The sequence below is a fragment of the Lolium perenne genome, chromosome 6, assembly GCF_019359855.2.
Source record: "Lolium perenne isolate Kyuss_39 chromosome 6, Kyuss_2.0, whole genome shotgun sequence".
Lineage (NCBI taxonomy): Eukaryota > Viridiplantae > Streptophyta > Magnoliopsida > Poales > Poaceae > Lolium > Lolium perenne.
In genome coordinates, this window is record NC_067249.2 from 100664249 (window position 1) to 100686143 (window position 21895).

The 21895-nt window shown below is 47.5% G+C and overlaps 1 protein-coding gene across 2 annotated transcripts; it reads left to right on the plus strand.

The window, feature by feature from the left end:
* Window positions 1–58: 58 nt before the first annotated feature.
* On the plus strand, window positions 59–5355 carry LOC127310356 (uncharacterized). 2 transcript variants are annotated; one of them, XM_071821967.1, is made up of 3 exons: window positions 59–2736; window positions 3594–3664; window positions 5024–5355. In XM_071821967.1, exon 1 carries the CDS (start codon window positions 225–227, stop codon window positions 945–947), a length of 723 nt encoding a protein of 240 aa, XP_071678068.1. In that variant the 5' UTR covers window positions 59–224; the 3' UTR covers window positions 948–2736; window positions 3594–3664; window positions 5024–5355. The 2 variants fall into 2 exon arrangements, with proteins under 2 accessions (XP_071678068.1, XP_071678067.1); XM_071821966.1 differs by having other exon boundaries at window positions 59–3664.
* Window positions 5356–21895: the final 16540 nt, after the last annotated feature.

Sequence of the window (21895 nt, forward strand, 5' to 3'; positions counted from 1 at the left end):
TCGAACTCTAAATTTTGTGGAAGATGTTGATGTTTTTCTTTTTCTTTTGAGAATTGGATGCCCAGATGGTTGTGATTTGTGAAGAAGAATAGAAGGGAGGGGTAACTGAGATAATTATTGGGCCTTGTTTGGGCCTGTGAGCCCAACTTTGCCTTTTCGGCCTAAGGGCTCACAAATTGCTGGAGAAGACGGCCTTCTCCGCACAGTTCGGCTTCACTTCCCACATGACCGGCCTCCGCCGCCTCAAATCGCCGGCACCGGCACCAGCGACCCCGCTGGAGGACGACAACCTACTCTCCGAGATCCTCCTGCGCCTCCTCCCGCTTCCTTCCTCCCTCCCTCGCGCCTCCCTCGTATGCAACCGCTGGCTCGGCCTCGTCTCTGACGCTGGTTTCGTACGCCGCTTCCGCTCCCACCACCACCGCAATCCCCCTCTCCTTGGTCTCATGTTCGACGATGCGAGCAGAATCTCCTTCATACCCACCCTGGAGAGCCCCAACCGTATCCCGAGCGGGCGCTTCTCCTTCCAGTTCGACGACGGCGACCAGTGCTGTATCATGGGCTGCCGCCATGGGCTGGTACTTGTCTTCAATTCGACGCGGCTCCAGGTCCAGGTGTGGGATCCCGTAACCGGTGACCACCACCGCCTAGCTGTTCCCAGGGAGTTGGGCAACAAAGGGAACATGCTCATCATGAATGGGGCGGTGCTTCGCGCTGCCGGATCTGTCCACACTGGTCACAATTCGAGCCCTTTCAAGGTGGTCTTGGTAGGCCAATACACACAACATACAAGAGCGTTCGCTTGTGTTTACTCATATGAGACAGCCTCATGGGGCAATCTCATCTCAACATTTCTTCCATCCAAGGATATTCATGTGATTCCAATGAGCATTCCTAGTTTAATTTCAATGACCACTCCCAGTGTCCTGGTTGGGAATTCCCTTTAGAGCATCTCCACCGGCAGCCCTGATAGCGGCTCCGATAGCTTTTTGGGGCCGGGGGCGAAACTGGGCTCGTACCAGCGCGCCCCAAATGGCGCTGCCCAATTTTCGAGTCCAATAGAATTGCCGGCAACCCCGTGTTGGCCCCTTGACCAAGGGCGCGAATCGGACGCGCCGGCGCGTCGTGGAACGACGGTTTTCGCGGGTGGGGGCGCCTTGCCAGTGACAGGACGCGGCGGTTCGCATCGGCCGTGACGCGGGAAGGTTGGTCGTCGGCGTTTAATGGTCTGTCGCGCGCAAACCGAAGCGGTCACGAAGGCAGCGACTGGCCACGCGGCGTCCAGTCGCGTACGTCGCCGTTAATGCTGGCAGTTGTGACCGCTATATAGTATACACGCCGTCCACCACCGCGGTGCTATCCTCTCATCTCCACCACCGCCACCGGCGCTATTCTCTCCACCTCAAAATGCCACGCCATCTGAAGACGACGTACTCAATGCTGGGCCTCAACGGCCATGCGCTGCCACCACCACCTCCACCGCAGTCGGAGCCGGAGCCCGACGCGGACAACAGCTCCAACGACGACATAGACCCAAGGTTCGTGGTGTGGCGCGAGGCCTACTATGCTGATGCGGAAGCTAAGGCGGCGGAGGAGGCAGCACAGTGGGGTGAGCAGCCGCAGGCACCCCCGACCTGGAGCAGGCAGCGATCCTGACGTCGTTGAACGGGCAGCGGTTTCGGACGTTGAAGGACGAGCAGCGGGAGTTCATCAACGACGCTAATCTCGAGCACGCCCTCGAGATCTCGCGCCAGCGAGCGGCCACGGAGGAGGCGGGACGCCTACTGATGGAGGCGGAGCGACAAAAGCTCGCCTCCCTGATCGCTCATCGCCACTACGACGCGTTCGCCCGCGAGCAAGCGAGGCGCGCCGACAACGAGCAAAGGCGGGTAGCACGGGGACGGCGCCGCCGGCAAGCTCCTGCGACGCCAGCCGCCATGCTCCACAGCCAGATGCGCGAAGGAAGGGCCAAGAGGCGGGCACGGATGCAGGCGGCAAAGGCGAAGAACGACGACGAGGCAGGTCCGCCGCGCCCCCGTAGTAGATTGATTAAGTTTGCGTTTTTAAATTCGGTTTTTAAATGTCGCTTAAATTTCGCTTTGTATCAATTCGATGTACTTTTGTATAAATTTCGTATGAATTTCTTTAATGTCAATTTAAATTTAAATTTCTATCGGGGCCGCCTGTTTGGGGGCGCCGGTGTGGGAATAGCTCCCCAAATATAGGATGCAGTGCCGGCGCCCCGCAAACGGAGGTGCCAGCGCCCCTGCCAGCGCCTATTTAAGGGCTACCAGTGGAGATGCTCTTACTGGAACCTTATTAATTTTCGGGGCATCCATGAGTTCGACTTGGATAGAGAGTGCCTTTCTGCAGTACCGATGCCAGTGGACACATATGCCGATCACAGAGCTTCCTGTTGGGTTATGCCGGCGGAAGGTGGTGGGCTTGGCCTCTTCTTTTTGTCGGCATTCAGCGCCCAACTATGGAAGAGGAAGATCGGCTCTGACGGTGTTGCTGCATGGGAACTTGGAAGAACTATTGAACTTAACAAGCTACTATCCCTGGATTCAGAGTCATCCTTAAGTATACTGGGGTTTACTGAACACAGTAATGTGGTGTTCCTAGGGACACCTATTGGCCTCTTCACGGTCCAGCTTGACTCATTGCAGTTAAGGAAACTTCTCGAAACACAGTTCTTGTGTGTCCATCATCCATTCGCAAGCGTCTATACTGCAGGTAATAGCATGCCACTACACCATGAGTATTACCATGCCTTTCAAATCCTTGGGCAATAAACTGACATTTTCAAATGAGCTGTATAAATAGGTTTCATTCTGTTGTTGTCATTGTTGTTGGACTATGTGGTTCAAGTGAGGGTAGCAAAGTGTAACATTGTATCTTGCGGTTCCATTGTTTAACATCAATTTTTGAATAACTGAAGTCTAGATTTTCCTCACGTCAGATATGTAGTAGATGGAAATTGAAAAGAACTACATGAATGTTTGAACCAAATAAACTGTCAAATTGGTAGTTTGGCTGGCACATTTGTGAGATAATAGCTGGATATATTCTTCCGTTCGATATTTCTATCTCCGTGATCTTACTTAAATCATAAGTACATAATAGTACGGACTTGATTTGATTTCTAAGAAATAAAGTAAATCTTTGTAGAAGTCTTGCTGCAAATCCACTTTTACTAGCAAAAAAATAGTTTGAGTGCCCTGTTTTTAAAAAATGTTTTAATAGTCATAATCAACCTTGTTTTATTGTTATTTTGAGTATGTTTTATCCTCCTGAAATGATATCGAATAACCTTCAGGGAAATTCAAAGCAACTTCTTTATCTGCTCACCATATAGTCCGGGTTTCCTTCTTCCTCGTTTTTAACAGATTAATTGGCATACTGTTGTCGCCTGCTGAAAAGTTGACAGTAGATGTCGGTTTGTTTATTTATTTATAATATTTTATCAAAATTCAGTTCAATTGTTCTCTTAAATAATTTCCGAGAGTTATTCTTAATATCTTTTTGATGCCCTTTGTATCTATTTGTCTCTCATTGGAGTTCCATTGCTATTTGACTTGTCATGCTTGCAGAAACAGGCATTGGTACTCAACGTGATGGAGATGAACTTATCTCTGTACCTCCCAGGATAACTGATAATTAGGTGCCTTCCCCTTTCCCTACTTGTACATGTGTCTGTGCTTACTCATAGATGAAAGCTGTGGTTGCTCATAGATGAAGCTGCGTCATGCTAAGTAGCAGCAGAATGAAATACTTCCCCTTTTTTTCATGGATATTTATCTGATTTAGTATTGCATGTTTCTACATTGGCATTGATTGTTTTTTGTTGGTATGGATTTGTTATCCTATTATAATTTGTATGTCCTCCCCTTTGCGGAATTAATTGATAACTAAGATACCTGAGCATTTGTCTTCAAACTTCATTTATGTATGTAGACCGGTTTATAGCTATTACTATTTCACAACAATGCTCATTTTGGATTGTTGCGATACCTAGTAAACAAGTGGTTGTTACAGTACTTGAAGGGCATGTCATCTTTAAATCGTATACTGATAATTCATTTGCTTGCCACTATTGCAGTCTTTTGGGCAATTATTCTAGTGTTATGCTGTTTACTTAAATACTTCCTCAGGATATCTCTCTTTGTCAGTCTAACTTTCAAATGTAGCTTCCCATTAGCTTCAATAGGTTGTCTGGTTACTATATGTTATGGTTTGCGTGCAGTGTAATATCTTTAGTTTTGGTGAATATAGTTCTTTGTTAGTTTATATTGCAGTTAGTCAAACTTGATCAGATGATATGGCTGGATTAAAAAAAATGCTTCATCGCGAACAACATTTTTGTCTACTTTTGTCTTTTGGTAACATATTACCATTAGAAGCCACGAAAGTTTGGTTCTTGATACTGTGCATGCTGCATAATATAGGGAAATCCAGGTTAAAAAGAATATAAGGAAAGTGGTGTCTGTTTTGGACTGAAAGGAAATATCCATCAGTATTATGCATGACCCTTTGCTTGTGGCTTCTACTTTATGATTCGGATTGATCTCAGCTTGTGACTGGCCAGTTTTCTACATTTCTAAAAAGTATGCCTAAGAACTAAAAACATGAAACAACATACGAACTAGAAAACCAGTCTGTTTCTGTCTTTCTAACAGCGAGTCCCTTACAGTAAGGTAGCTAGTTTAATCATTAGCTTTAATGGATGTATTTGAACCCTTAATCTTCTAACTCCTACCGAGATCAATGACTAAATTAACAAAAACACTTGTGAAGTTGAAGGTCTGCCACAGCAAACTAACTGTTTTTCTTTTGCCTTTCTCTGTTTGTAACGTTGCCTATTTGATAATGCTTTGATTCTACTCTTGAGGTTAATATATACTCACTGTTTGATTCATAAGAAGTTGTGGTATATAAGTATATAACCTTGTGTTTCAAATTTTTTTTCTGCACAAATGGATAGCACAATTTGGTTTCACTGATGCTGTTGATTGTTTCACAGGTATCTAGAGTTATGTCCCAGGTGCCTTGATGCATAAATTTGTTATCTGATGTAGGTTCATCCATTTTGTACGCGGCAGCCTCATGTCATGTGCTCCAACTGGAAATCGACTCTTTTTTTTTTGAACATCAACTGGAAATCGACTCTGTGTTCAGTAGCATGTACTGGTCAGCTGTAACATGGCCATGTAGGAATTAATCGTGTAATCTGGTAACTTCCATTAGTCCGTTGGCGTGATGACAGAGTCGGTCGTACCTTGTGGCGCCACACATTTGAGGATAACTATTACTACTGCTCAGTCAGCTTAAGGCTTGAGGCCTCACTGCATCGTATACACTCTGTCACTCTTGGTCTTGCTTGCATTTGCGTGATTCTATCTGAGGTTCTGTGCATCTTTTCGTTATGCGTTTGTTCATGTCCGGTGTTGTGTCAGGTTGGGAGATAAGGAGATCCCAGTGCCATTTTTGCCGAGTAATGAATCTTCAGATTTTTTAATTTTATAATAAACAGCATGAATTGGCAGTGCTGCTGCGAACATTACTCCACTATATTTCTACTTGGACGCAGCCCAACTAATAATAATGAACTAAAGGCAAAAAAAGAAAATGGTAGGAAGAAGAATCTCATCAGGAGTTGGGATCAATGGATCCATTCTTGTGCAATCAGTGTGCTCTACTCGTACCTACTGATGAATCCGCCAACAGGAAAATGGCTCAGGGAAATAAACAAGAAGGAATTTTCCAAGCCGAGGAATCGTGCCATGCTATCTGAAGTCCCTCCTGAGCGAGCGCCGCCCCTTCACCGCGACCACGTCTGTAGTGCCACTCCTGGCTGCCGCCTGCAACGGAGCCGATCTCTCCCGTTCCCGTGACAGCACTAGCACGGGAGCTGAGGTTGCTGCTGTTAAACATACAATAGTTCCTGTACCGACTTGTGGAGTATTAGAGTTGGGTAGCCTGCACCATAAAGTGCATATATATACATGAGATCCAGATCGCTCGGGATTATCCGAGTAGACCAAACCTACGTCGTATTCTGATATGGTATCGAGAGCCCTCTCTTTGGTACGTCTACCTGATCGCATCTAGCGACTCCATCGCCATCGCCCCAAGTTCTGCCGCCGCCGCGCGCTCACCCTTCTTCCATCGCCGCCGCCACGCGCTCACCCTCGTCCCTGCGTCACGATGGCTTCCTCGAGCACCAGCGGGCAGATCAACCTCGGTGCCCTGCCATTTGAGAAATTGACGCGATCGAACTATCCAATCTGGCGGGCTCAGATCCTCCCTGCCATCCGCGGCGCCCAGCTCGTCGGCCTTCTTGACGGCACGGACGCAGCTCTAGCGAAGACGCTGTCTCAGGCACATGCGGACAAAGAAAAGGAACCAGAAGATGTTCCCAATCCCGCCTATGCGACCTGGCTCGCGAGGGATCAGATTGTGCTCTCATATATCCTCAACGGACTGTCTCCCGAGATCATGACCCATGTTCTCCGGTTTGAGCACACAACTCCTAAATGGAAAGCGATCAAAGCTATGTTCGCCTCCGTCAGTCAATCCAAGATTACGAATCTGCGGGTTGCTCTTGCCAACACAAAGAAGTTGAACCTAAGTACTTTGGAATTCCTTACAAAGATGCAGCGCATCGCCGATGAGCTCGCTTCCGCTGGCCGCCCCATCCCTGAAGATGAACATGTCTCATATGTTCTTGCTGGTTTGGGGGCTGGTTACAACGCCCTGGTTGCTGCCCTTGGTGTGGCTACCACACCTATCTCCCTTAGTGATTTGTATGCCCATATTCATGCGTATGATGAACGTTAGCTCATGCTCCAGGGTCAGCCGTCTACAGAATTTGAAACATCGGCAAATCTTGCCTCCTGCCAACAACAACGTGGTTTCAGCAGTTGGCGTGGTGCTCCCCGCAGTGATCGCCGTGATGATTATCGCCGTGATGACCGTCGCAATGAGAGACCCCATGGCCCAAACAGAGGAGGCGGGCGCTCGCAAGGAGGTGGTCGTGGACGTGGCCGTGGTCGCCGCCGCACTACCCCATGGGTGGATGTCACATGTCAAATTTTGCGGCAAAGAAGGCCACCACGCCAAAGTTTGCTGGCGGCGTTTTGATGAAGATTATGAACCATATGAAGATAAGGAGGTGAATGCAGCCTCCTATGGTGTTGATACCAACTGGTATGGAGATACCGGTGCCACACACCACATCACTAGTGAGCTCAACAACTTGACCATCCGTGACAACTACAAGGTTAACACCGCTAGCGGGCAAGATATGGATATTACTCATGTTGGTCATTCAATAATTCATCACCCTATTCAGAATTTTCACCTTCGTAATATCCTTCATGTACCTAATGCCTCCAAAAGTCTTTTCTCTGTCCATAAGTTTACATATGATAATAGAGTTTTCATAGAAGTTCATCCCTTCTATTTTTTTGATTAAGGATCAGCTCACGGGGAAAACCATTCATAGAGGGAGGTGTGTTGGTGGGCTCTACCCTCTTATATCGTTCCTGATTTCATCCAACCAGTTCCAGAAGAATGCTTTTATCGTCACCAAGCCCTCTCAAGCGAAGTGGCATATTTGTCTTGGTCATCCTTCGTCTACTATTGTCAGTAAAATTATTAGCAAAAATAAACTTCCATGTATCCAGGTGTCTACCATAGAGTTAGTGTGTCATCCGTGTCAGCGAGCTAAGAGTCATCAACTTCCCTACCCTGTGTCCACCAGTGTATCTACAGCTCCACTACAATTAGTATTTTCTGATGTATGGGGTCCACCAGTGCACATTCGCCGACAAACTAAAATCGTTATGGATTAGCGAAATGTTACTAGTGAAAAGACTTGGGTCGAGCTGGAAGAAGACCCCCTTTTATAGAGGTCCATGAATCCAACCGTTACCCACAGTTCCCGCACAACCGGTACTACCGCTTATGGGAGCGGTACTACCACTTTTGGTCCAGTATTGGCCTCTAGCGAGTGACACGTGGGGCTCAACCGGTACTACCGGTACCGGTACCATAATGGTACCGGCATGGTCCCTGGGGCGGAAGTACCATCGTGTTTGCGCGACCGGTACCATGCCCGTACCTGGTCAAAAGTACCGTCGTGTTTGCGCGACCGGTACCATGCCCGTACCTGGTCAAAAGTACCGCGTTTCACCATCGCTGGTGACTCAAGCGGTACTTCCGGTCATGGTACCGGCATGCTCACTGCAAGCCTTTCCCAAAAGACGGTACTATCAACGGTACCTTGACCGGTACTACCGGTCCTGTAAGGGAGCGGTAGTACCGCCGCAAGGTTCCAGGCTGACGTGTACCTGATGCTGAAGACGGTAGCGGTACTACCGCTTTCAGCACCGATACTACCGGTTTCGCTAAAACTGTTTTATTTTCTTTTCCTCTCCAACCACGTCACCTCGCGACACACACACAAAACCAGAAAACCTATCAACTACTCTTGAGTCTTCTGATCCGGAGGTGTTCAGTGAGGGCACCATGCACCTGCAAATCTTTCAAGGCAACTATGCACACGGTTAAATATATTCGAGTGTTGTTATCAAACACACAAAACACTCATGGAGAGATCTTTCTCTTTCAGAGTGGTATGTGCAATTTCCACCTTGAGAGCTTTTTGGCTTATCCTTGTTACCACATTTCGCTACCTAGCTAATAACCAAACCAAAATGAAGGCATAAGTCCATTGGGGGCACGGCCGCGCTGGGATCGAGTGAAAGTTGTAAACCGTACGCTCATGGGTTAGGGTTTCTCTGGATCCCCCGCTCATTGAAGGGTGGGAATATTGATCAGCAATGAGACATACTCCCTCCTGCCCAAAATATGTTGCATATAAGCTTTGGTAAAAGTCAAACTTGGTAAATTTTAATCATCTATATTGATAAAAATATAAACATACAACAAAATAATAATATTTTTTAGAATTGTTATGAAATATATTTTCATATTATATGCATTTGACATGGTAGATCTTTGTATTATTATCTATATTCTTTGTCAAAGTTTGCAGAGTTTGACTTGCACGGAAAATTATGCACAACATAAAATGGACAGGAGGAAGTATAGCAATTCGCCGAGTCGTCGAGTCGGTAATTTTCGCTTAACCAAGCCCGAGAGGACAAACCACAGCCCAGAAATGTGTACATGCCCGCACGCTGGAGAATTGTGGGAGCAATCACTAATCCCTAATCACTCACCGCCGCAAAATCCATCTCGGTGCATTGTCTCTCTCTTCCTTGCCGCATAATCCATCGGAGCGACAGATGGATTCTTGTCCTCCTCCTCCGCCGCAACTGCCTTCGGTTCCTGTACACCTCCTCTCAAGGTGGAATGGGTACAAGGCCCGTAGCGCCATTCAATAGTACGAGCTGATGTGGAAAGGCAGATTGGCGGCGCAGATTTCCCAGGCCACAACACCAATGATGAGATCTGAGATCTAGGGTTTGGCCCGATCTCGCGATTTGACCCAAAATCGAGGGGAAAAAGGTGGGAGAACGCGAGGAACACGAAGAACACGAAGAACGCCGGTACTCACGCACGCACACCAACCCGATACACCTGATACTTACCCCCGTGGCTCGATGGACCACGCCAATAGAATCACCCGGAAGAGGCACGCGGCAGAATTCCCGGTGAGAGATTGGTGTTGGAGAAAACGAGATTGGTGAGGGAGAGAGAGTGACTTGCACTAGAATCTCACTCAACAATGTCAAGATCAACAACAAGAGTGCCTTGATTACAAAGGGATGCTAACCCTAGGGAGACAAAGCTCAAAGTAGTGTTTAAGCTCAATTCAAGTCTAAGGGGTAAAGGAGGGGTCCAGGCTACTTATATAGGCATACACGGCCAGCAAGGCGAAAAGGTACGCAAGTGGATAACTTAGGCAGTTTGGTGAGTCATTCCCGTCAAATCCGGTTTGGGGCCGGTCAGACCGGGCCTGTGACCGGGTGGTCCGGTCCTGGGTCCGGTCGACCGGGCGCCAACCGGAAACTTCGCAAGTTCCCGTCCGGTTGCCTTCCGGTACGATGCAGGGGAATCCGGTCGGGCGCCCGGTTGACCGGGCCTGGGACCGGATGGTCCGGCTGTGGGGCCGGTCTGACCGGGTCCTGGACCGGCCAGCGTTCTTCCCTTCCTTTGAGCGCTTCGAGCGACGTCGTGTCCAGCTTCGTGATCATCTCCATGTCCCGCTGCTCCTCTCATTCCCTTGACCATGGCGTGTCCTCCTCTCCGGGGTCTTGATGCGCCTTGTACCTAATGACACATAGCACATCGGCATGAGGTAGTATTCCATCCAAAGGGGTGCTAAGATCAAGGGTGGTGAGGAGCGAGTTCACCTCATCATGTAGAGCTTTAACTCGAGCTCGCGTCATTGGTCCACTTGGGGGACTTGTTGGTCTTGGTGTAGCGTCGTCGGTGAGCGGGGCTACATCATCTCCCCCCCTTGGGAAAGAGTCGTCCTCGACTCGTGCGCCTCCTCATCTCCATGATAGGGTGACAAGTCCGAGACGTTGAACGTGTTGCTCACCAAGTACTTGGAGGTCGGGATGTCGATGACGTAAGCGTTGTTGTTGATGCGCTTGAGGACCTTGAAGGGGCCATCTCCTCTTGGCTTGAGCTTGGAGTTGCGCTCAAGAGGGAACCTTTCCTTCCGGAGGTGGATCCAAACGAGGTCTCCTTCTTGAAATATTCTTTCCTTCTTCTTGGCGTTGAGGCGGTTGGCTTGACGAATCACATGTTCTTGTATGGTCGCTCTTGTTTCTTCATGTAGTTTCTTCATGGCGGCGGTGCGCTTGTCGAAGTCCATGTTCGTCCTCTCATGAAGGGGAAGTGGAAGTATGTCGAGTGCCGTGGAAGGTTCGAAGCCGTAGACGACCATGAAGGGGCTCCTTGATGTTGTCTTGTGCTTAGCTCGATTGTAGGCGAACTCCGCGTGAGGAAGGCACTCCTCCCATGACTTCAAGTTCTTCTTCACGAGGATGCGTAGGAGAGTGGAGAGGCTTCGATTGAACACTTCCGTTTGGCCGTCCGTTTGCGGGTGCGAGGATGATGAGAACAAGAGCTTCACTCCAAACTTTGCCATGAGCGACTTCCATAGATAGCTCATGAACTTGACGTCTCGATCCGACACAATGCTTGCCGGTATTTCGTGTAGGCGAAAAATTTCCCTGAAAAACAATGAAGCAATGTGTGAAGCATCATCGCTCTTATGGCAAGGTATGAAATGAGCCATCTTAGAGAATCTATCCACTACCACAAATATAGAATCATGACCATGCTTGGTGCGAGGCAATCGTAAGATGAAATCCATGCTAATATCGGTCCATGGTGCATATGGAATAGGCAATGGTGTGTAAAGACCATAAGGGTTGGAGGTGGACTTAGCTTGAAGGCATGTAGTGCAACGGTTGCATAGGCGCGCCACATCCCGCTTCATCTTTGGCCAATAGTAATGAGTGGATAACATCGCGAGTGTCTTGTCACGTCCAAAGTGACCCATAAGACCACCCCCATGTGACTCTTGTAAAAGCAATTTTCGAAGGGAAGACTCGGGAATGCAAATCTTGTTAGCTTTAAACAAGTAGCCATCATGCAAATAGAAATCATCCACTCCTCGTTCAACGGAGCACTTCTCAAATATCGGAGCAAAGAAAGAATCGGAAGGATAGAGTTCTTTGATCTCTTCAAGTCCTAAGACATGAAAATCCAAACGAGTAAGCAAAAGGGTGTTTTTGCGGGAAAGAGCATCCGCCACAACATTGTCCTTGCCCTTCTTGTATTTGATTACATATGGGAAGGACTCAATGAACTCGACCCATTTTGCATGTCGTTTGTTCAAGTTGTGTTGGCTTTTCAAATATTTCAAGGACTCATGGTCAGAATGAATGATAAACTCTTTTGGCCAAAGATAGTGCTGCCAAACTTCAAGAACACGAACCAAAGCGTAGAGCTCCTTGTCATATATAGGATAGTTGAGGCGTGCGCCATCCAACTTCTCACTATAATATGCCACGGGTTTGCCCTCTTGCATAAGAACTCCACCAATACCGAGTCCACTTGCATCACACTCAATCTCAAAAGTTTTTGCAAAATTTGGAAGGACAAGAAGAGGAGCTTTGGTAAGGCGTTTCTTCAACTCATCAAAAGCATTTTGTTGGGCCTTGCCCCAAACAAATGGAACATTCTTCTTGGTAAGTTCATTCAAAGGGCAAGCAATGGTGCTAAAATCTTTCACAAAGCGGCGGTAGAAACCGGCAAGTCCATGAAAACTTCGGACTTGACCAACATTTGTAGGGGTAGGCCAATTGTGGATGGCCTCCACCTTGGAAGAATCAACTTCAATCCCATTAGCGGAAACCACAAAGCCAAGGAAAACCAATTTGTTTTGAGCAAAGGTGCATTTGGGGAGGTTGGCATAAAGCTTCTCAAGACTCAAGATGCATAAGACCTCTCTCACATGTTGCACATGGTCCTCGAGATTTTTGCTATAAATGAGAATATCATCAAAATAGACAACCACACTCTTGCCAATGAGAGGACGCAAGATGTGATTCATAAGACGCATAAAAGTGGATGGAGCATTGGAAAGACCAAAAGGCATAACGAGCCATTCATAGAGACCAAGCTTGGTCTTGAATGCCGTTTTCCATTCATCACCAATGGCCATGCGGATTTGGTGGTAGCCACTACGCAAATCGACTTTAGAGAAAATCATGGCACCACTTAACTCATCAAGCATGTCATCTAAACGCGGAATGGGATGGCGGTAGCGGACGGTAATGGCATTGATGGGGCGACAATCCATACACATCCGTTGCGTCTCATCCGGTTTAGGCACAAGAATCACGGGAACCGCACAAGGGCTAAGGCTTTCGCGAACGTACCCTTTGGCGAGGAGATCTTGTATTTGGCGTTGTATCCCTTTTGTGTCTTCGGGGTTGGTGCGGTAGGCGGCACGGTTTGGAAGCGGAGCGTCGGGTATGAGGTCGATGCGGTGTTCTATGCCGCGAAGTGGTGGTAGTCCATGAGGGAGCTCGTCGGGGAAGACGTCTTGAAACTCCTGCAAAAGAGACAACAAAGACGAAGGAATGTTGGTTAAGTCGTTAGTCGCCGATGATGGTCCCTTTCATATGAGCACGTAGTGCAATATGGTGGATGGGTTCTCTTGGACCTCTCTCCACTCATTCTTGGTGGCTAGTAGGACACTCTTTGTCTCACTCATATATGGATCGTGGCGCTCACTATCTTTTTGGTGGGTCGCTCCCTCTCCTCTCATCTCACTATGGTGGGTGCGGAGTTGAGCCCTCGCTAAAGCCTTCGCATTATCCGCGATGATTTGGCTAGGAGTCATCGGGCGCAACTCGAACTTATTGTCCTTGACCTTGAAGGTGTATGTGTTGGAGAGTCCATCATGTATAGCCTTCTTGTCAAATTGCCAAGGGCGGCCAAGCAACATGTGGCACACCGTCATGGGCACCACGTCACACTCAATAGTGTCCTCATAAGGTCCAATCTTGAAGTTGACGGTATGTTGTATCTTGACGTTGCCCTTGTCACTCAACCATTGGATATGGTAAGGGTGAGGATGCTTGCGGAGAGTGAGGTTGAGCTTCTCACACAATTCGGTGCTTGCAAGGTTATGGCAACTTCCACCATCGATGATGACCTTGATCGACTTGCCACCAATACCGGCACGGGTTTGGAAGATGTTGCACCGTTGGTCTTCCATAGCTTGAGGTTGAGTTGTTAGCACCCTTGTGACCACAAGTGAGGGACTTGGGTCATGCTCACATAAGAGAGGGTCTTCTCCACTTTCTTCCTCATAAGCTTCTTCATTTGCAACGGCGGCTTGCACAAGGGCTTCATATTCATCCTCACTTAGCGTCTCTACGTCACCGTTCTCCATAGTGATCATGACCTTGGTGTTCTTGCACTCAAACGATTTGTGGCCTTGGGTGCCACACTTGAAGCAAGTGACATTAGAGGGTCCCGTAGATGCCTTAGAGGAGGCGGTGGAGGACACCGTTTGCTTCATGTGACTTTGGGTAGTCGTTTGCTTGGATGGTGTAGAGGACACGGCGGGCTTGACACTTGTTGTAGGAGTTGATGTAGCTAGCTTGGAGGCGAAGTATTGCTTGGACTTGGAGTACTTGATGTCCTCATTCACTTGGCGCTCGGCCTTGGATGCTTGGTGGACCAACTCAACCAAGTTGGAGTATGGTTGGAACTCCACAATTCTCTTGATGGGGTAGTTGAGGCCATTGAAGAAGCGAGCAATGGTTTGGTTCTCGGATTCTTGGATGTTGGCTCGCATCATGGTGAGCTCCATCTCCTTGAAGAACTCCTCAACGGTCTTGGTGCCTTGCTTCGACTTTTGGAGCTTGTTGAAGAGGTCGGTCATGTAGTGTGTTGGGACAAAGCGAGCATGCATCTCTTCCTTCATCTCTTCCCAAGTGTCAATAGGAGGTTCAGCCTTTTCTTCCCTTAGAGTGAGAACTTGCTCCCACCAAGTGTTGGCATAATCCTCAAACTCAAGAGACGCCATAGCCACTTTCTTGGCACCGGAGTAGTTGTGGATGCGGAATATCTTGTCAACCTTGAGTGCCCATGAGAGGTAAGCCTCAGCATCCTCTTCACCCTTGAATTTCGGCATGGTGAACTTGAGCCTTCCAAACATGTTTTCTTCATCCTCCAAGTTTCTTCGGCGAGGATGGATGCCTTCATCTCTTGCGGCTTGAGGTGGGATAGGAGATCTTCCACGGCCAACCATAGCATTGGGTTGGCGTTGAAGGTGGACACTAGCTTCACTTGGTTCACGGTGATGATGTTGTTGAAGATCTTGTCGAGGTTGTTGACGATGCTCATTGTTGGCCCTTTCATCTTGATCATGTTGTGGGTCTCCTCTTCCACGTTGGTCATGGCGAGGGTGACGTCGGAGATCTCGCCGAGGTGGATCTTGAGGACCTTGGTCTTGGGGTTGGTCGTCACGCCCATGGTGGGCATGGCGATCCGCTTGGTGACGATCTTGTTGTAGGACTTGGTCTTGTGGAGGATGCTCATGTAGACAAGCATGGCGATGGATTTCTCCTCGCCTAGAGTTGGAGCGAGAGTCTTCATGACGAGCATGTGGGCGATGAGGTCGATGATGGTCTTCATGCCTTGAGGAAGAGCTTGAGGACGAAAGGCCACCATGAGAGTAGTAATCTTGTGGCGAGCTTGATGATGAGGAAGTAGAGCGGTGTCGGCGATGACGACCCAAGTTGGTGATGGCGCGCTCGAGGCTATCCATGCGCCGCTCCATGTTCGCATCATTGGCCGCCATTTGGCCATTCAAGTTGTCCGTAGCTTCACGAAGAAGAGCCAAGTCTTGGTTCACGGCGGAGAAGTTGTGTGCCACTTCATCGTATTGCTCATCGATGTGCGTCTCGAAGAGGGCGAGTTTCTCCTTGAACTCTTGTCGTTGCGTCCATAGGTTGTGTTGAGTAGCCAACCTCTCGGTGTTGCGGAGGACTTCTCCATCCCTTGGGTCATCTCCATTCCTATCCATGATGGAAAGACAAGAACTATGTTGTGTATGTTAGTGGAAGGAGACTACCTCGCACTCTTACCAAGGTAAGATAGTATTGAGGCAATCAACCAAGCCAAAAGCAAGATCAAGTGTATCGGGGACACACGCAAAACCACACGCAAAAGCTAGCAAATATGGTGTTAGGTGAGTGTTGTGGAAAGCCAAAAGATGAAATCCAAGATCGAGTATGTTGTTAAAAGTGGGCGAGGTCCAAAAATCCAAATGTCAATGCGAAGATCACTATAAACACGGAAAAGTTGTGTAACACACACACGGGATAAGCAGGGTTAGTGCAACCAAAAGTGAGAGGAAAAGTGTATGTAAAGGTGCCCGGTGTCACACTAACACAAGGAGAGCCAAAGCTTTGGTTGCAAAGGAAGAGACAACAAGATTCACACGCAGCCTCTCTTCTCTTCTCTTCTCTCGTTTGCTTAAAAGCTTATGACTCTTTTGTACACGGTGGCACTTGCACTCGTTTGTATCTATGGTGGTACTTTCACTCTTTTGTATGTATGGATGTATGGTGCTACTTGCACTCTTTTTGTGTTTTTGGGGCTTTTTCACGCACTATGTTAGCGTTAGCCTCGCTTTTGCTATCTTGCCACACGAGTGTTTGCTTGTATGCTTTACTCCACACGACACACACACCTCACAATCGGGGCCACGTGCAATGTCTCGCAACACTAAACAAGCAATGCTCGATATGATAGATCGCAAAAGGAAGAGGGTTACAAGGGAAAACTGCAAGTTATACCTGCGATGATGGTGGTGGTGGTGGTGGTGGTAGCCGAAATCGAGCTCGGAGGAGGGCGTGGAGCTGCGCCCGGTTTGGATCCGGTTTGACCGGACTGTGGACCGGATGATCCGGTTGGCGCCCGGTCGGCCGGGTGCTGGGCCGGCCGGTCCGGTCTGGGGTCCGGTTGACCGGGTTTCTCAACCGGGTTTCGCGGTTTCTCTCTCCTGTTCTTCCCCAAACCAAAACCAAAAGAGCAAATCGACGGGAAACGATGAAATTGGAGGCTAAAAGTTGGGGAAATAGTAGATCAAGCACAACAACACCGAATCCACGGACCAAAACCACTCAAAACGCAACCAAATCACAGATCGGTCAAGAGGCAATTTGGGGCTATTTTTGGGGATTTTGTGGAAAATTTTCTAGAAACAAAATCGGGTGGGTGGAGGGTCAAAATCGCGGTAACCAAGAGCTGCTGATAAAGTATAATGAGATCTGAGATCTAGGGTTTGGCCCGATCTCGCGATTTGACCCAAAATCGAGGGGAAAAAGGTGGGAGAACGCGAGGAACACGAAGAACACGAAGAACGCCGGTACTCACGCACGCACACCAACCCGATACACCCGATACTTACCCCCGTGGCTCGATGGACCACGCCAATAGAATCACCCGGAAGAGGCACGCGGTAGAATTCCCGGTGAGAGATTGGTGTTGGAGAAAACGAGATTGGTGAGGGAGAGAGAGTGACTTGCACTAGAATCTCACTCAACAATGTCAAGATCAACAACAAGAGTGCCTTGATTACAAAGGGATGCTAACCCTAGGGAGACAAAGCTCAAAGTAGTGTTTAAGCTCAATTCAAGTCTAAGGGGTAAAGGAGGGGTCCAGGCTACTTATATAGGCATACATGGCCAGCAAGGCGAAAAGGTACGCAAGTGGATAACTTAGGCAGTTTGGTGAGTCATTCCCGTCAAATCCGGTTTGGGGCCGGTCAGACCGGGCCTGTGACCGGGTGGTCCGGTCCTGGGTCCGGTCGACTGGGCGCCAACCGGAAACTTCGCAAGTTCCCGTCCGGTTGCCTTCCGGTACGATGCAGGGGAATCCGGTCGGGCGCCCGGTTGACCGGGGCTGGGACCGGATGGTCCGGTTGTGGGGCCGGTCTGACCGGGTCCTGGACTGGCCAGCGTTCTTCCCTTTCTTTTAGCACTTCGAGCGACGTCGTGTCCAGCTTCGTGATCATCTCCATGTCCCGCTGCTCCTCTCCTTCCCTTGACCATGGCGTGTCCTCCTCTCCGGGGTCTTGATGCGCCTTGTACCTAATGACACATAGCACATCGACATGAGGTAGTATTCCATCCAAAGGGGTGCTAAGATCAAGGGTGGTGAGGAGCGAGTTCACCTCATCATGTAGAGCTTTAACTCGAGCTCGCGTCATTGGTCCACTTGGGGGACTTGTTGGTCTTGGTGTAGCGTCGTCGGTGAGCGGGGCTACATCAACCAATGTCTTCATCTATGGAATCTCCTGCAGCTGATGCTTCTTGTCCTGCACGTTCTTCTACTCCAGCGATGGCCAGAACATCTGCATCGACCTCCACTGTGAGTAAACATGCTAGCTCACTGGCCTTGTTTGGTACTAGAGTTTTTTTGGGGATTAGTAGAGATATTACTCTACAGTATTGGGTGAACCCCCAATACCCACAAACACCATCCCCAATTCACTAGGTAGAGGTAGATTATTGAGGATTGAGAAAAATACACTAAGATTTGGGAAAAAACTGAGGATAAGCAGGGATTAAACTCGGATAGAGATTTGGTGCACATGAGCACCAGTGATCTCGGTTAAAAAATAGAAAATATATTCTAGAGTTTCAAAAAATTCTGGAAAAAATAAGTATGTAGTGAATGATATATCCCACAAACACGCAAAACATCAAGTCCAAATACTTTATCAGATTTTGTCTTTTTTTATCTGAGTAGTACATTTTCAAATCTCTAAAACATATCAGAATTGTCTTTTTTATGTAGCACAAAATAAAAATAATTTTGGGTTGCGATTTTCCAGGACTGTGAGATATATTACTGCCAATTTCCATAATTATTTTCAGATTTTTTTATAATTTGCAAAAATACATTTTATATGATAGGCACACCTGGAGCTCAAGAGCTAAAAGCACTTTCTGATTAAACTCGCTCAATACTCTAGTAGCAAACATGGTTTTAGAAATGAGTAGGGATTTAAAGTTTGGTGGGTATTATCCCCACTATGCCTCTGGTATCAAACTAGACTACTGATTTTGACAGTTAGGGCTTTTCGAGGCACGTGTAGATCCGTTTATTCATCATCGGCTCATTTGGGAAATATCACTGATGTGCCTGGTCTAGCAACTGCTTATTAGCCGATAGACACGTAGATCTGTTGATTTATGTGTATGTCACTGCAATAATGCTGGGGTGTGGGGTCAGCATGTCATTGCAATACTCATCACTTGTTTGCATTGACACTTGCTCACCACTGCGCACAGGGCCTGCATTGCACTAGTATTTTGTATGCTATTGAAGTGCTAGCTAACTGAATAATTCCCTTCGTTATTGCCTCATTGTTATGTCAGGGTGTTGTAATTCTAAAGGGACCGAAGCCTGGCATCAACACGAGGATGTGCGTAACAAATTTTCTTCCACCTCCCACCGGTATGGAAGACTTTATCCCCTACAATAACCTCATAAAAAGACTGTGGTGCATGGCTGGAGGGAGGCAGTAGAGTTGTTGTCGATGATGAACTCCGTTGTTGGTAGACCTCCTATAATTGGGCACAAGCGCACCGAGCTCGTGCCACAACGCTTCTACGTCCAGCTGGATAATGATGACATGTTCATTCTGGTCATACCTACGGCGTTTAAGGCTATCCTCTTGGCTATCCGAGTAATTGACAAGAAGCCAAGGAGAATGTGACTGAAGATGACCAAATGGTGTGATTACTATGTTCAGCTCCAGTGGATGGATGATGAACTTGTTTTCTTTAGTGTCTGGAACCGCTACGCTCGGAGGCAGAGCTTGCAGCGCGGTGACACCCTCATTTTCAAGTTAGATAACGATGTCTCCAAGCTGTTGTTCAATGTGTTGGTGTTCAAGTTCGACACATCGACTGAGGTCGTGTTTGGGGGGTGTTCAATCCAAGGGCATGGCATCTGATTTTTGTTCGTATAAGGGATTATTGATCCTGGGCTAGCTTGCTAGCTGGGTGATACGTCTCAAACGTATCTATAATTTTTGATGCTCCATGCTTATTTTAAACCAATTTATGCATGTTTTTCTCATACTTCGTTGCACTTTTATACATTTTGCGGCACTAACCTATTAACAAGATGCCATAGTGCCAGGTCCCTATTTTCTGCTGTTTTGTATTTTAGAAAAGTTGTACAAGAAATATTCTCGGAATTGGATGAAACAAAAGCCGAAGTCAATATTTTACCGTAACGAAGATAGAGTCCAGAGGGGAGTCAAAGGGGGGCAGCAGGGCGGCCACGCCAGCCCTAGGCGCGGCCTGGCCCTGGCCCGCGCCTAGGGGTGGTGTGGGCCACCCTGTCCTCCACCGACATCGCCCCTCTGCCTATTTATTCACGATCTCGGGAAAACCCTGAATACCAAGCCTCCATCAACGAAAAGTTCCGTCGTAGCTGCCATTGCAGAACTCATCTTGGGAGGGTTCTGAAGCTCTTCCCGGCACCCTACTGGAGGGGGAAATTATCGCCGAAGGCATGTACATCGCCATGCCCGCCTCCGAAGTGATGCGTGAGTAGTTCATCCCTGGACTATGGGTCCATAGCTGTAGCTAGATGGTTGTCTTCTCCAATTTGTGCCTCATGTTTAGAACTTGTTAGCTGCCCTACATGATCAAGATCATCTTTATGTAATGCTACATGTTGTTTGTGCTAGGATCCGATGAATATTATATACTATTTTGAGGTCGATTATATATTCATATCATATGTTATTTGTGATCTTGCATGATCTCCGTTGCTAGTAGATACTCTGGCCAAGTAGATGTTTGTGACTCCAAGAGGGGGTATTTATACTCGACAGTAGGTTCATGCCTCTAGTTTTCTGGAAGAGTGACAATAACTTCTAAGATTTTAGATGTGTTGTTGCTACTAGGGAGAAAACAACAATGTTTTATCCAAGGGTAATTCTATTGTTTACTTTACACACGTAGCTTAATGCGATAATCTGTTGCTAGCAACTTAATACGGGAAGTGGTTCGGACCATAACCAGAAGGTGGATTATTAGTCATAGATGCAGTTGGATTACGGTCTATGTATTATGTTGTAATGCCCAAACAAATGTCATAGTAATCATCTTTTCATGTATGGTCGATATTCTGTCAATTGCCCAGCTGTAATTTGTTCACCCAGCATGTTATTTATATTTATGGAGAGACACCTCTAGTGAACTGTGGACCCCGGTCCTTTTCTTTACACTGATAAATTTGTCTACTGCAATCATGTTCTGTTCACTTACTGCAAGCTCTATTCTCTTTAATTACTACAAACATCTCCTTCCACTCGATACATTTAATTCTTTGTGTTCAGCAAAACCAGTGAGATTGACAACCTCACTGTAAGTTGGGATAAATTATTTTGGTTGTGTTGTGTGCAGGTTCCACATTGTTGCTGACACCGGTAGTGCGTGTTGACGCGTAAAGCACACGCCCGTTGGGAACCCCAAGTGGAAGGTGTGATGCGTACAACAGCAAGTTTCCCTCAGTAAGAAACCAAGGTTTATCGAACCAGTAGGAGTCAAGGGCCACGTGAAGGTTGTGGGTGACGGAGTGTAGTGCGGCGCAACACCAGGGATTCCGGCGCCAGCGTGGAACCTGCACAACACAATCAAAATACTTTGCCCCAACTTAACAGTGAGGTTGTCAATCTCACCGGCTTGCTGTAAACAAAGGATTAAACATATGGTGTGGAAAATGATGTTTGTTTGCAAAGAACAGTAGAGAACAATGATTGCAGTAGATTGTATTCAGATGTAAAAGAATGGACCGGGGTCCACAGTTCACTAGTGGTGTCTCTCCAATAAGAAATAGCATGTTGGGTGAACAAATTACTGTTGGGCAATTGACAAATAGAGAGGGCATAACAATGCACATACATATCATGATGAGTAATATGAGATTTACTTAGGGCATTACGACAAAGTACATAGACCGCTATCCAGCATGCATCTATGCCTAAAAAGTCCACCTTCGGGTTAGCATCCGCACCCCTTCCAGTATTAAGTTGCAAACAACAGACAATTGCATTAAGTATGGTGCGTAATGTAATCAACACAAATATCCTTAGACAAAGCATTGCTGTTTTATCCCTAGTGGCAACAACACATCCACAACCTTAGAACTTTCTGTCACACCGTCCTGCATTCAATGGAGGCATGAACCCACTATCGAGCATAAATACTCCCTCTTGGAGTTACAAGTATCAACTTGGCCAGAGCCTCTACTAGCAACGGAGAGCATGCAAGATCATAAACAACACATATATGAT

Excerpts from the sequence above, each read along its gene's own strand:
- LOC127310356 (XM_071821966.1), top strand. The coding sequence starts at position 225 with ATGACCGGCCTCCGCCGCCTCAAATCGCCGGCACCGGCACCAGCGACC.